This window comes from Myotis daubentonii, chromosome 11 (genome assembly GCF_963259705.1).
Source record: "Myotis daubentonii chromosome 11, mMyoDau2.1, whole genome shotgun sequence".
NCBI lineage: Eukaryota > Metazoa > Chordata > Mammalia > Chiroptera > Vespertilionidae > Myotis > Myotis daubentonii.
Window position 1 is genome coordinate 48566836 of NC_081850.1, and position 15295 is coordinate 48582130.

At 39.5% G+C, this 15295-nt stretch overlaps 1 protein-coding gene across 11 annotated transcripts; it reads right to left on the bottom strand.

Annotated features, from left to right (window-relative positions):
• Positions 1-3132: 3132 nt before the first annotated feature.
• HNRNPK (heterogeneous nuclear ribonucleoprotein K) lies at positions 3133-15251 on the bottom strand. Of its 11 annotated transcripts, none has more exons than XM_059657039.1 (17): positions 14741-14891; positions 13149-13222; positions 12963-13047; positions 12526-12623; positions 11818-11874; positions 10306-10349; positions 9366-9438; positions 8803-8874; positions 8192-8305; positions 7699-7827; positions 6756-7063; positions 6572-6626; positions 6195-6278; positions 5916-5931; positions 5757-5824; positions 5186-5355; positions 3133-4465 (listed from the first exon to the last, which is right to left on the bottom strand). In XM_059657039.1, the coding sequence occupies exons 3-17, from the start codon at positions 13018-13020 to the stop codon at positions 4432-4434; spliced, it is 1380 nt and encodes a 459-aa protein (XP_059513022.1). In that variant the 5' UTR covers positions 13021-13047; positions 13149-13222; positions 14741-14891; the 3' UTR covers positions 3133-4431. The 11 variants fall into 11 exon arrangements, with proteins under 11 accessions (XP_059513022.1, XP_059513020.1, XP_059513014.1 ...); XM_059657037.1 differs by having other exon boundaries at positions 3133-4405; positions 5757-5839; XM_059657031.1 differs by having other exon boundaries at positions 5757-5839.
• Positions 15252-15295: the final 44 nt, after the last annotated feature.

The window sequence follows — 15295 nt, forward strand, 5'->3', positions numbered from 1 at the left end:
AGGATATGAGATCCTTCTTTTTTTTTTTTCATCCTCACCCAAGGATAGTTTTTCATTGATTTCTAAAGAAAATGGAAGAGGGAAACATCGACGTGACAGACACACAATTGGTTGCCTCCTGCACACGCCCTGACCAGGGCCCGGGCCTGGGAGGAGTCTGCAACTAAGGTGCATTCTCTTGACTGTAATTGAACCCAGGACCCTTTGGTCTGCAGACCAATGCCCTCTATTCACTGAGCCAAACCCGCCAGGGCAAGGAAACCCTTCTTTACTGCTGCATAGTATTCCATGGTGTAAATGTGTGTTTTTATCCATTCACCTATTGATGGGCAATTGTGCTGTTTCCAGACCTTGGCTACTGTAAGTAACACTGCTATGAATATTGGGGTGCATATGTTCTGATTAGTGTTTTGGGATTCTTAGGCTATATCCCTAGAAGTGGGATCAGTTCCATTTTTAACTCAACAGGGTATCTTTTATATTGATTTGAGAGAGGAAGGGTGAAACATCAATGATGGGAGAGAATCACTGATCAGCTGCCCAGTTGTGGGATTGAGCCCACAACTCAGGCATATGCCTTGACTGGGAATCAAACTGTGACCTCCTGGTTCATAGATCGGTGCTCAACTGGCCGGGTCATTTTCAATTTTTTGAGGAAACTCCATACTGTTTTCCAGTGGCTGCAGATTGTTTTCCAGCGGCTGCACCAATCTGCATTCTCATCAACGGTGTTACTAGGATTCCCCTTTCTCCATATCCTCTCCAGAACTTGATTTGATAGTTGCCATTTTGACAAGTGTGGGGTGATGTATTTTTATTTGCATCTGATTATAGGTGACTTTGAGCATTTTTTCATGTCTATTGACCATCTGCATGTCAAATGCGCAGATTCTTGATGTCTCTTTATAGTGACTGATTTGCTAGAACTGAAGTGTGGGCCATTTTCATGTTTAACCAGCATTGTTGAAGATGGTCCTATTAACAGTTTGAGAAATACTGTGATATTTTGTACAAGTTCAGTGTCACCATCAAGAAATTGGGTCAATTTCATTTCAAACTTGCCAGCAAGGGGCAAACATTGACAATAAGCAGATGTAAACATAGTATTTAAGATTAGTTTAATTTAGCCATCAAGATTAAATCCCTTTCCAAAATTTCGATGGCACTAAACATTTAAAAAACCAAACCAACCTTATGGACTTATTTTCATTGATCTGAAAATAAAATTTAAAGTATAGGCCTGGTTGAATTTCATCCATGCAACAAAAGGTTGTGGGTTTGATTTGGGCAGGGCACATACTGGGTTGTGGGTTTGATCCACCGATAGTTCTTTCCCTTCCTCTAAGCCTGTTCTCCAGTGAGGATTAAAAAAATAAAATATAGGCCGCTTCAGCAGCAGCATCAATCTTAAAGCAAATCAAAACCTGTCATGTTTGTGGAACTGTAATTCCATTTTGAGTATTAACCTAAGACACTGGAAAACAAACCACTGAAATGATTGAGAAAAACTGTTATAGTTCACTTTTTCCTAAAAGATTCAGTCTCTGTGTACACCAGAGGTATCAGTGATTAAAGATTTAGGAATAACTGGATCATTCAACACAATGAAAATATTTTCCATTATGGTCTCATTGTAAAGGCAAACTATAATGTGAATAGGTAAAGGTTTCAAATTGTTTATTCCTATAAAATGAGTGGGAAATGTCCAGCCCACGGCCTTATATGGCCTGTGAAATCATTTGGTCTGGCCCTGCCAAGGCATTAGGGGTGAATTATGTAACTGTTTGACCAAATATAGCAAGCTAATTTTTAAGTTGATAATTTTGTATGGCCTCTGAATGATATTATATCCAAATGACCCTTGGCAGAAAAAAGGTTTCCTACCCCTGCTATAAAACCTTGGTGCAACCCGATTTCTGTTGTCATTTTGGTAACTGTCAAAGTTAAGCTAAAAATGTTTTGAAACCTTCCATGTTTATATTGCATTATTTATAGTGAGGAAAAATATCTATTTGTTGTTCCACTTATTTATGCATTTATTGGTTGTTATGTGAACTGGGATTGAACCCACAATCTTGGGGTTATCAGTACACTATCTGATTGAGCTACCCCAACAAGGGCTGTTTACATTTTTAAAGTAGCAAATCAGTGTATGTACTTCTTATAAAATGTTTTGATATTGTGTTCAATAATTCTAAACTTCAGAATTTTTTTCAATTTAACTCAAACCCCAGCCTATGTTCAAGTTCAAACACCCTTTAACCAATGCAAAAGGCCTCTCCCACTCAGTTGTAAACTTATCAATGCCAGATATTCTCCAATTCTTTTAGGTTCAAGTGTTCAAAGTCTGAATTGTTTATGGAAGGCAAAAGTTAACTTTCAGCTACTCATATATATATTTACATAACTAATTTTTGAATGGCTAATGAAAGCTTTGAAAACCAGTGTTCGCTCCAGGAATGCTTTCCACAGGTTGGAATAACTTGACTACATGTCATCCCCCTCCTTTTTTTTTCTGGGGAGCTCATTTCTACACCAGCAGGCTGTACTACCCTAAACAATCCCAATGTGGCAACTCAGCCTGACTTCACCTCTGGGGAAACCTTACAAGTAGTATTCACTAGTTTTAAGCACTTCACTATCAAAAGACCGCTCAATTCCTCTCTCCTAAAAGGGGTGTTACTGAAATACTAATAGCCTTAAATGGCTTATTTGCATGTATTACTATGTATTCAAGAAAAACTGCCCACTTTTCTATTATACACAAATTTCTTTCCTAAATATAAGTGGAACTATCCCCATGAACCCTTTTCTATGTAACCGAGTTCTCATGCCTTCTGGATAGTTGGAGGCCAATAGGCAAGTATTTTAGGAATTTATGAATCAGGAACCATATACTAGTTATTTTAATATTCTCAAACATCAAACTAGAACTAATTCTATAGATAGAAACAAAAGGTTCAAAAATTTATCATGTAATGGGATAACAGGAGCTGTAAAATTGCACGACTCAGCTCCCATTATGCGATACTCCCTCTTTAAGATTAATAGCCCAACTGCAGAAATTCTGTCTTTACCACCCCTACCAGATTCCATTTATAAATGCTAGAAAAACACTTCACACAAAAAATATGTAATTTAAGATTACTATATTTCCTTACAAGAGGAACGGTTTAACAAATTTTAACAGGTGTCAATCAACCCTCGCTCAAATCGGGCACACGTCAAATCTAGCATTATGGGAATTTTATTTGGAAGTGAACTTAACTATTATTAATACAAACGTCAAGATACTACACAAAACATCCACAGGAACTTTTTTCCCTTTTTTTTTTTTGACTTGTTCACAAACATTTCCTACACAATCCAACATACAACAAAGAAATGGTACATCTTTTTCTTTCATTTTGCATACAATGGAAAAACAAGAATATATATATATTTTACAAAGTTTAACTAATAGACACTAAGCAGGCTGACAGTTTAAATTTGTTAAGAAATTATCTAATAAAAAATAACCAGAATTTATTTAGCATCAGTCACTTCCATAACCAAATATTACTCCGATTAATAAAACTTGCTATCAGGCTTCTGGTATACATTTATACCATTACTTAATTTTTAGTACTGCTCCCCACCTTGGTTCTTCACAATTACTAACATAGGAAACTGTTGCAAAGTATGGGCATTTACAAAAACAAATCCCCAGCTTATTATAAGCATGAGTGGGGTATGATGGAATTTCTTCCCAAGCAATGGACATTCAAACCATCCAGAAATCACCAGAACTGAATTTGCAAAGATTATTATTTTTTGCCTAAGTCCAAGTCCAACAGAGGAGCTGAAAATCAAACTTAGTGTTTAGTTGGGGGTAGGTTGGGGAATTCAGCCATTTGAAAAATGACCATCTTAAAAAAAAAATGACCACCAAAAATAGGTTCACTAAATTTATTTTAAAAATCATAAAACGTTTCTTACAAAAGAGCATTACATTCTGCACACTGCTCTGAATAGATGCCAGGGACATATGGACTATTATTACTTTTCTTCCCTGTCCCACCCCCCCCAAATGTTACAGTGACCACAAAGCAAAGTGTTCACAATAATTACATAGGGGGAATTTTCTAACCACCAACAATGAACAAAAATTAAAATTCACTCACTCTGCTGCTGTTTCAAAATTTCAATGTTAGTTTTTGCACACCCTCCCCCCCCACCCTGTTTGTAAGGAACTAAAACATTACATCTGGTGAACAGCAAAGATTTCACTACACCTCAAATGCAGAACACCTATGAAGCAGAGGAATGTTGGCTTTTTAAACAGAAGCAGATAAAAAAAAAAAGATGCAGGACTCCTTCAGTTCTTCACTAGTCTTAGAAAAACTTTCCAGAATACTGCTTCACACTATAAAAAAGAAAAAATATCTTGCATTAGAATCCTTCAACATCTGCATACTGCTTCACACTATAAAAGAAAAGAAAAAAAAGTACGAATTAGAATTTTTGTTCGTAACATCTTCATCAACATTAAGACAATTTCAATGCTAAATTAAAGCGATAAGCATGTCCATTAATTAATTAGAAATAAGAATTAAAACAGCAATTATAAATTAGAGCAATGTAAAATTCAAGAAAAAAAGATTAATAGTGAACCAGACATTAGTAGAGCAGAATTAAGAAAATGAAACAAAAAGTTGTTAATATTTGGTAGAAAAAGACAAGAAATGCCAGTGAAGGTGTGAAATGCTGCATTTTACAGCACCAATCATTTGTCCTGTAGAGGCATGGCCTGTGCCATATGGCAGACTGTGATTTGTTGTCGATTTAGTTATCTAAAAACAACAAAATCACTAGTCTTCCACACAGAACTAGACCAACATCCATTGAATCTTCTACATTTTCTACAGGCTTTGTATAATTTATAACAAGTGGTTTTGGCAGCAGTTTTCACCAGAGAAATGAGAAGTTTGCTTGGTTAAGGCTTCTTCCAGCAAGATTAGTACTGAATGTCTCCGTTTTTAGTAAGAAAGCAGAAGAAAATTAAAGCAAAACTATTAGAACGTTTAGAAGTTAGGTCCCCAAAAGGTTGAGACACCATGGCTTCTAAAAGAAAAATCAATTGAGAAGAAAAGCTTTTTAAAGTTTTAGTATGTGTAGGCTAACATAAAGCTAAACCTAAACTGACCTGTTCTGCAGCAAATACTGTGCATTCTGTATCTGGTCCTGTGTTCCTGTAATGGTAATGATCCGATCTTCGGACCCTTCTAAAGGCTCATCAATTTTGATCGAAGCTCCTGACTCATGACGAATTTGTTTAATCCTCTGACCACCTTTGCCAATTATAGATCCAGCCAGCTGAAAAGATTTTCAAAAACAAGCGTTTATGATATACTTTAAAAAAAATCACATTACCTATATTTTAAAAGACCTTCGAGTTTAACTTTGTAGTTTATTTATTCTGACTTTTAATCCTCCCCACCACCGCGCCCCCCCCCCCCCCCGCCAGAACTAGTCAAGATTTGGGTTAGAATGCAATTACTTCAACATTTTCTTAATGAATCAAGGGCTCAAAACCATCTAACAGCTTTTGATAGTAGTGGGCACCTGACAAATCCCAAATTGGAGGACATCTCACTGAAGTCCTTAAAAAACACAACTTTAATCCTAAAATGGAATATTTGTTAAAATCTTATTATAAGTTAGAGGACTTGAAGTAATTCATTAAACGTTTATTGTAATACAGTAAAGATACTTACATCTTTGGGAATAGTTACTTGTGTTGTAATAATAGGTCCACCAAGATCACCATATGAGCCACGACCCCCTGCATAGGAATAATCTGATTTAAATAATGAGCATTAAGTTCTTTTAGAAAACATGAAATAATATTTGATTTCACAAAGGAGAAAACTTACCATATCCAGAGCCACCCTAAAAATGGAAAGAAAAAATAGAGTATTACTTTGCTTTCAAGACTGTTTTTCAGATATCTTAGTATTCCTAAAACTCCTCAGTTTAGGAAACCAAAGTCCCATATGCTCCCTAGTAAGTATATTTCAGAAGACAACCCTTAGGGACTCAGGTACACAGCATTTAAAGAAAAATATTAAGGTGAAAAACAAAGACACTTATTAGTGAGTAGGCAAACATCTTAATTATTCCTGATATGAGTGCAAACAGCCAGGATACTCAACCTGTGGTTCATAAGCCATCTGCCATTCTGAAGGGCTCCATGTATCTATTGCAGAGTCCCATGTTTCATCAGCACTGAAACCAACCTGTGTTGAGACAAAGAACTGTTAACATGAACCTGGCAGAATACTTTTGCCATAGTTATTGCTTTTATATGCCCAGTTTATATTTCTACATTACATACTTTGGGGAATAAGGATGGCTCAATAAAGTCTTACTAGTCCGGCAAAGAACAAAATGATGTAAGTGGCTATCTAAGGAGTGAATTTGTAAGACAAGCTTTTCCAGCAACATTTTCGGCAACAAAAATGTTCACTATACCATACTTGTAGATGCCTTACGCACTGAAATATAATTGATGATAAATGAAAATTCTTACCATGCCATCGTAACGATCTCCAGGTCTTCCTCTCCTGTCATAGGCCATTAGATCCCTGCAAAAACAGTACTGGTTGTAATCTCAGTTTACTGACATCACACACATCAAATAAAGTCTAACCCCGATCACCCCCTAAACTGCAGCCTCTTGTATGTTAGTAATATGTAGATGAAAAGGAACTTACCCTCCTCTAGGTGGTGGTGGTGGAGGAAGAGGAAGATTGCGAGCTCTGCTACCACCCCGGCCACCTCGTCCAGGAGGAGGGGGAGGAGGTCCTCGCCGAGGGCTCATATCATCATAATCTCTTCTAGATGGAGGCATGGGGCGCCCACCCCGACCAGGAGGCATTCTGTCAAAACCACCTCTTCCCCGCATGGGAAATCCCACAGGACGGCCACGGCGGTCATCAAACATCATTGTAAAGCCACCATAATCATAAGTTTCATCATAAAAGTTGGGATCATAAGGCTGTGCACGTCCTTTGATGGGCGACTAAAACAAAAACAGCAATATTACACACCAAAGAAAAACAGACTTGATAACCACTCTTTTTACAAACAAAATATCTAAAGTCCTTTTATTTTTCCTGCGAGCTACTTCAGATGGGACAGGAATATAGGCAAAACAGGAATATAGGAAATAACTGGAAAGAAATGCATTACTTTTTGTGAGTCCTAAAGAAAAAGTGAGCTTTACTGCTTGCGGGAAGAAGTAGCAGCTTGCTACTTTTACCAGACTATCTTAAGGGACTACAACCCCTTTTATGTTTCACAATGGAGTCTATGAAGTGACCACTCAGAGGGATAAAAGGTTCAGTATCTTGGGTGAGTCTGTAACCCATACGAACACTACTGAACACCATCAGTTGGAAGCTCTGTGCAATGTAGTACTGTAGCAGTTTCCTTTGAAGGACTAAAGGCTATAAAAATCCCACCAGCAATCAAGACAGTTCTCCAGTCTCTCAAATTATTTCTAAATTAAAGTAATAGCTAGCTAAAGATAGGGGATTGAAAATTGCTAGGGAAAGGACAAAAGACATTTGTCTAAATATTCTGAAATATTTTGACATCTATGTTTCAAGAAGTTAAACATGAAGTTAAACATGAAGATAAACATTCTTAAGGTACCTCTGATATAAGATCAAGGATGATCTTTATGCACTCTACAACCCTATCAGGTTTTCCTCCAATAAGAACGACTCTGTCAGTGGAATGAGGACAGCATTCCTGGAAAAGCTTGATTGTTGTCTGAGTGTTCTGTATTAAAAAAGAAAAAAAGCATTAACCAAAACAAACAAACACCACCCCAACAAAACAAAAATAAGGAAGTACACTAAAAAGGTTAGGAAACCTAGGAAGGTTCAGATAAATGTACCGATCTTAAGTAAACCCACTCCTCTCCACCCCAAATTTTTGTTGGTAACCCTAGGACTTTTTTGGGGGTGGGGAGGGGGGAGAAGCACGCCAAAACAATGTGGTCAGGCCTTATTGTGGTATTTCAACAGCAAATGTGATGAGGAATCTCAGGGAAGAAACTCAGAAGGGTAACAGAAGCAAGGCCACTGCACCAAGTCTATATGAAAAACTATTTTCCAGTAAAAGAAAATAAAAGTGTCTTTACCTCTCGAAGTTCTTTGATTTTAGCACCTTTGACCCCAATAATCCCTCCTGCCAGACTCTGATGAATCAACAGTCTCAATTCGCAGTCAAAGTCGCTTCCTTTATAGTGTTGGTACTGCAGAGGGAGAGTTATAAAATTTTAGTTCCAAATTAAGGATTTCCCCAATACACACTTATCTGCTATAAGCATAACATACTGTTGCAGTGAGCAACCTGAATTTATATTTCAATAACTTTACCAGTTATGTGCTTATTATCCTCAATAGCCAGGCCCAAAAAGGACATTCTGCACCACCTTAAAAAACTATTTTATTTTCAGGTCCTGCAACACCATACCCACACTGCAGCCATTTAGCATGTCGCTGTTACTACAATATTATTATTAACATTCAAATAACATCATAATATAAATGACTGCAAAGCACTTTGCAAATGTAGTTAATTCCCACTGCAGCATGGAGCAGGGTCAACAGTGAGTTGTAAGACCATTCATTTATCATGTTTTTAAGCCTTTTTCTATAGAGACCGGAAAAGCACACTATGTTAAAAATAAAATTAATCCCATGGGCCAGGCTCCATACTTCAGTGGGGTTCAATGGCACTATGACATACATTTAAGCATTCCACAGCATCAGATTCGAGCGGGAGCTGGCTGGTTGCAGTGGGTGATGGCAACTGCAGGCCCTGAAAGTAGAAAAATAAGAGTAATAGGTTAAGTGTCTAGTGTGATCAGGCTATTGTCGCATATATTGGTAAAGCTACTACAACATATTTCACATCTACATCATTAAATAGCGAGAAACTACACTAATCTACACTAAGAACGTACAATGGTTTTCTCTATACACTACATATTATTACAGAACTTAAAAATCCTCAAACTTAACGAAACAAAAACAAAACAAAAAATCTCCTCTAAAACTAAAGCCCATAAAATATATGCTAAACCCATGAAAATGCATGACCACAGATATTTTCAGTTCAGATTTACTCCGTTGTGGTCAGACATTTTAAAAACGTGAGTACAGCAACCCTGTATACTATAAAGCAGGTTGTACGATGCTGCTACTACTACAAAATGTTATGCCCACTGGCTTTCCACCTCCCCCATTAGGTCCCAACAAAACATACTTTAACCCTCCCCAGTCAACAAATACATAAAAAAATGAGCCTACCTCTTCCAAGGTAGGGATGATTTTCTTCAGAATTTCTCCAATTGTTTCAATATCAGCACTGATACTCAATATGCTGTCAAACATCACAAATACCAGATAGTACAAAAAAGTTGGAAAAGAAAAATGAGTTTTGTGTTTATCACTAGTATTCATACAAACTTTTCCAGAGAAGTAACATTTAATACTCCCCATTTAAAGTAGCCTATTTATAGGTTTACACATGCATTTTTGTTTTATGCCCAATACAGACATAACAATATTAGGAGACTTGGAGAGAGACAGAGAGAATGGGCTCTTGGAAGGGCTCAGATTAAGTGGGCAATAAATTGACCAGAACTGAAGCAGAGTTGAATATTTATGTTCCCCGCCACCACTAAGTTAATTAAGGATACCCTCGCTGTTACATTGGTAAAACTGGCACACCTTCTCTTAGGCAAAGTGGGGAATATGCAAGTGGTGAACATTATATTTGGAGTAAGGTTATGGATACCAGTTAGAAATTAGATCACTAATGGGCTCTGCAAGAAAACAAATACAAATGCAAGACAAAACAGAGACAATACAAATGAGAAGTGAAGGAAAGTGAACCAGAGTTAGCATTTCATCAGAAAAAATTATGAACAGGCAAATGTTGGGAAGCAAGGTGGGCCACAAAGACAGAGCGAGAGACTATTTTGGTAACAATTTGATTTACAATGCAGCAAATATGCAACACTTGAAGCTGTGCTCCTTCCATCGAAATAAAATTAGTGGATCGTTTGGGTGGGCAACTCACGGTAAAAGTTCAGTGACAAAAAGACTTAATGGGGAAAATAAGACAGAAACTTGAAAAACAATACACCGTCTAAAGGGGATACTATTTAATTATATAAAAGGCAGGTAATAAAATACATTTCTCTCTTTCTAATCAGGCAGTGAGGCATAAACTGTTGGGACATACCGCTCGGGGCCACTGCTGTCTGGGACTGAAACACTGGCATTGTACTGCATTGGTCATTGGCGTTCGTGGATGTTGGCATTGGGCATGGGCATTCAATCAGAAGTTGTCAAGTATGGTACCCGTTTGGCAACGAGCACATTTTTGGGCATAGCCAACCAGGGTTTTCACATGGGCGTTCAGGGGCGGATGGGCCAACGTCATGGTGGGCAACGCAGGGGTAAGTCGATCCAGTACATGGGCAACGGAGATATATGGCCAAAAAAACAAGGAGAGGGAAAAGGGGGAAAAGCAATAAATTTTAATTTAATACAAACTATACTCATACTCTCAATTAATGAAAACAAGTTTAAGTTGTTCTGAAGACTAACACAATAATGGACTTCTCTATATCTGACTGTGGCTTAACATTTAAGGACCTTAAATGACGGTACTATTTTTTTTTTCTTTTTAAGAAAACAAACGATGTTTCAGTAGCAGGCTGGCTCATGAGGGTAGACACAAAACCTGTCATGACTCAGTTTACTCAAGTTCTTGAGGAACGGGGAAATTAATAACCCAGATAATTATACAGAACATCTGGATTAAGAGGAGAGAGGTTTATAAAAGACAAAACAAAAATTCCCACACCACCAAAAACCCTAACTCTTAAAAGACTAGTTGGTTTCCTGGAGGTTTAAAAGGCATTCCTAGATCCTAACAGGCAAGTTTGTAAAATTTTAAGCAAATTTTCAAGTTCAGTTTACAGTACTCAAGAGGAACATACAAAGATCTGCGACCAAGAGAGAAATGAAATATACTATAAGTATTCAACACAAAGTTATTATTTGCCTCCATTTCAGCAAGAAAACATTTAAGAGCGTGTTCACTATGAGAAAAAAATTTTTTTAAAAGGAATTTAGGTGTAGCCAAGTCCTATAAATATGCTTACTTCTGGTGATACCAACATTTAATGTGTCTAATCACAAGAGTCAACCCACTATAAAATATTAAGACTAAAATCAATGGCACTGACATAAGGTTTCCCAATCTTAAAAGTGCCTTCCTTCTTTACCCATATTTAAATCATGCAAGCTCAACATTAATTTGTTTGTGTTCCATGTGCAAGCTGTTAAAACAGATGGACGATTAAAAAAAGGGAATAAAAATTTCTGAGTTTAATCAGCCACCTGCAATGGCTTTCAGTAACACTGTAATTGATTCACACACATGGGAAATGATGCAATTAAGGGTCTTTACACTGTCGTTATTTCTAATTAAGATGTTATCCTGCCTGAAGTGAATAATTTGGTGCAAAGTTATTAGAAAGTGAAGAGGTTTAATATAGACCTCACCACCCAACCCAATCCAAACTTTGTTAAATAAGGAATGGCAAACCTTGAAATTATCTATGAAATTGATTATTATAAATGGCATGTATCTAAACTATTAAGTGATTTCTATGATGCAACTCTTTAAATTTCTACGAACATAAACTGAAGCTGGAGTAGTAGTTTTAAACTCTTTAATACTTACGTCTGTACGCAGAGCCTTAATATTCTTGCCTCCTTTTCCAATCACTGCCCCAGCATTCTGGAAAAAGTAAAAAGACAGATTAATTTTGCCCCTTCCTTCCTGTGTTTTCAAGCTTTAAGCAAGAATAATATAAAAATAAAAAAAAAATTTAGCCCTTCTCACTTTTTCTTGTTATAGGGCTAAAAATCTATTTGGGGCATTAAAAATAATACAGTAAAAAACAAACAAAAAACCCACAACAAAAAAACCCCCACGAAGGCAGAAATCTTAAATTTTTAGAATGTCAGTATACACTGAACTTATTAAAACTTTAGCACTGACTAATTTCACAGTACCCATCTGTAAAACAAATAATATAAATATTATTTATAGTAGATACCTTTTCATTGTTACCTGATAGTATCGAGTGAACTGCCAAACTGCTTTCTAATAAATTTGCAATGCAATCAAGACCCATTAATGCTTTAAGGATTACCCACACCCTTCTCCTAGTTTAACCTGTTAAGTTGCTCAATATATTAAGGGATTTCATTTTAATTATTACACAAACAAACAAACAAACAAACAAAGCCACCACATGGCCTACAAGTCCTTGTGGAGCCACACAAATCTTTCATATTCTTCAACCTCTAAGGCTTTGAAGGCTTCCAAGAGGGCCAAACCAGAACTTAAAACCCATTTTCAATTTTCCAAGAATAAAATGAATACCTTGCTCTGAAGCAGAATGCGTAATTCAACCATCTCATCAGTGTTCCTAGATCTTTTAAAAGCTTGTTCCTCTTCCATATCTTCTGCAGGGCGTTTACCTAGAAATCAACAGTTGCAAATTTCAAAGAAAGCACATCTTCAAAAGGCATCTTTAATCATAAAGTTTTAATTTAACTAACTTAAGCTTAAATTAGAGAAAGCAACTATATCTTAAGAGATTTGTTGCTAATTGTAAGTTTGTTTTAAAAAGGCTGAAGGCACTCGGATTCTTTGACTTTTAAATATGAATCAAAGCATGCTCCCTTTTAGTTTTCTAAACACAAAACATGGGAGTAAGGATTATTTTTAGTTATAAATAAAAGCCAAGCTGTAATTCACAGGGATCTCAGACTAAACACAGATAAAAATATAAAATTGTTAAAATTAAAATGTCTTACCAAATTCACCGTTGGTTTCGGTGTTGGGGAAGGTTTCCTCTGGCTGTTCAGTTTCCATTTTCTTGGATTATATGGACACACCAATCTGTTAAAAAAATAAAGAAGCTAGTCCATTCGGCTTATTGAAAAGTAATCTGTAGCTAAATATTTTTAAAAAGCAAAGACAGGACTGTTTCTAGAACGTACCAATTATATATCCTTGCAGAGCAGAACTGAAGTGTTCGGGGCGGAACCACCTGACACCCTAGTGCTGCAGTAGCCTACAAAAACCAACACAAATCAGTTTTGCCTTTGGTTGCCGATTACTAGATACTAACAAACCCAGATCCGATCATAACAAACTAAAGAGCCATTTCTTCATTTTAGGGTCTTAAGCCCTCCAATAATTGCCTTAAAAATCCAAAACAATATTAGTTTTTTCTTTTACAAAGGAAAGAACACTAAAGCCACTGGACCTAGTCCCACTTCAGAAACTAGTTATTTTACATAATACACACATATAAAAACAAAGGCACATGCATCAGCCCACGAACCTCAATTCTGTCCCCGAAAATGTAATTTATACAAAGATACATAACAAAGCTAGTTTTATAGAGCAGCCCCACACCGCCCGGACTACTCGATCACCTGCGTTAACCGAGTCCTTCAACACTACCTACCAAGGTGTTTTACGCGACGTTACAAAGGGCGCAACCTAACAATTACACATCTGCAACCAGACTGGCGACGGGACTGCAAACAGCCTTTTATCGCCCCTCGCAGGACTGGCAGAAGGCGGCGACATGTGGCCCCCGCTTAAAAAAAAAAAAAAAAGAGAAAAAGGCGGGGGGATACCTAGGCAGCCTAACGCTTAAAAAGGGCAGCACTTACGCCGTCCATAACGTTTGCCGACAAACCACTCTTCTAAGGACTCACTGAAACCCTCTCTTTCAGTCAGTTCTATACGGAGGTATGGCGGCAGACTTGGATAAAGGAATTTAATGATCATCTATAAAAAACACCACCACCACGCCGACGCGGGGTCTAGCTACAAAAAACAAAACCACGTTGATGCGGTCCTTCAATCACCATTCCTCCGGCCGCCACAATCGCTAAGTACGCGCGTGACGAGCCGAGCTCAACATGAACTCCCCTCCCGACTCCCGAGACCGGGATCGGCGGGAGCCGAGGAACAGGAGCCGAGAAAGCCGGAGGCGAGCGCAGAGGCGCCGCACGTCAACTCCCGAATCCGACAGGAAATGGCCGCCCTCGTAATGGCGACTACGTGCTACTAGGCGGAGCCGAGCGCCGACCCCCCTCCCCCACCCACCACGCGGCCCCGAGATCTCGTCCCCGCACCCTCCCCCCCACAGCGGGAGAGACAAAGCAACGGAGGCAGCCCCGACCCTCCGACCTCCCCGCTCCAGCCCCAAGCCCAGGCCCGCAGAACCGAAGCGCGGCGGGACCCACCAGAGACTGCGGCGATCTGTATCGCCCTCGGGTGCCGCCCGCCGGTCCCTTCTCCTTCCCCAACAAGAGGCCTAGTTCCCAAGACAACAAAACTACCGCTCATCCTGCAGGCACATGCCTCGTAGCGCCCCGAAGCCTCCAGTACCCCAACGCGGACTGCGGATATACGCTCAGGGAAATGGCGGAGGTGGGGGGGAGGGGAACCGGGCAACGTTTCCTCGCTGAGAACCGGCCAACCACCAAGCAGTCCCCCAAACGCCTCCCTCAAGCGGCAAGATTGGCCTCCTACTTTCGCCCTCACGCGCCGTCCGCCTAGCCCCGCTCCTCACCGCGCGAGGTCGTCGTCTCTATGCCGCCGCGCCGCCTCAACCGGTCACAGCTAGACAGAAAACGAGCGCAGGGCCCCGCTCTCCCCCGCCTCCCGCGCTCTCCTACGCCGCCGCCGCGCCCGATTGGCTGCTTGGGCTTCAGCGGTGGCGCCTAGGCGAAGCGATTGGTCGAAGGCCGCGTCAATCAAAGCGCCAGAGGAAGGCGACGCCCCCGCCTCCCACCGGCGCCTCCCTTCGGGCTGTGAGGCCGCTAAGGGCCCGAGGAAAACCGGACTTGGAGGAAGTCAACGCAGCCGTTAGGGAGGCCAATCCCCTGCCTGAGTCTGTAATACCCAAGTCCCAATAACCCCAATTACCTATAGGCTGTAAACAAGCGGGACGTAAGCAAGACGTAGAGGTTGGTGCAGCAGAGAAACAGAGGATAATGGCGTCTGCAGCGCTTTCGCCTGGAGCGCCCTCCTCCTTTCCCGTTCGCGCACTCACTAGCTGGGGGAGGGGAAGGATCTCTCGCGAGAACTCAAGCCGGTCCCGTTCACTAGTACAGGGAGGGGGCGG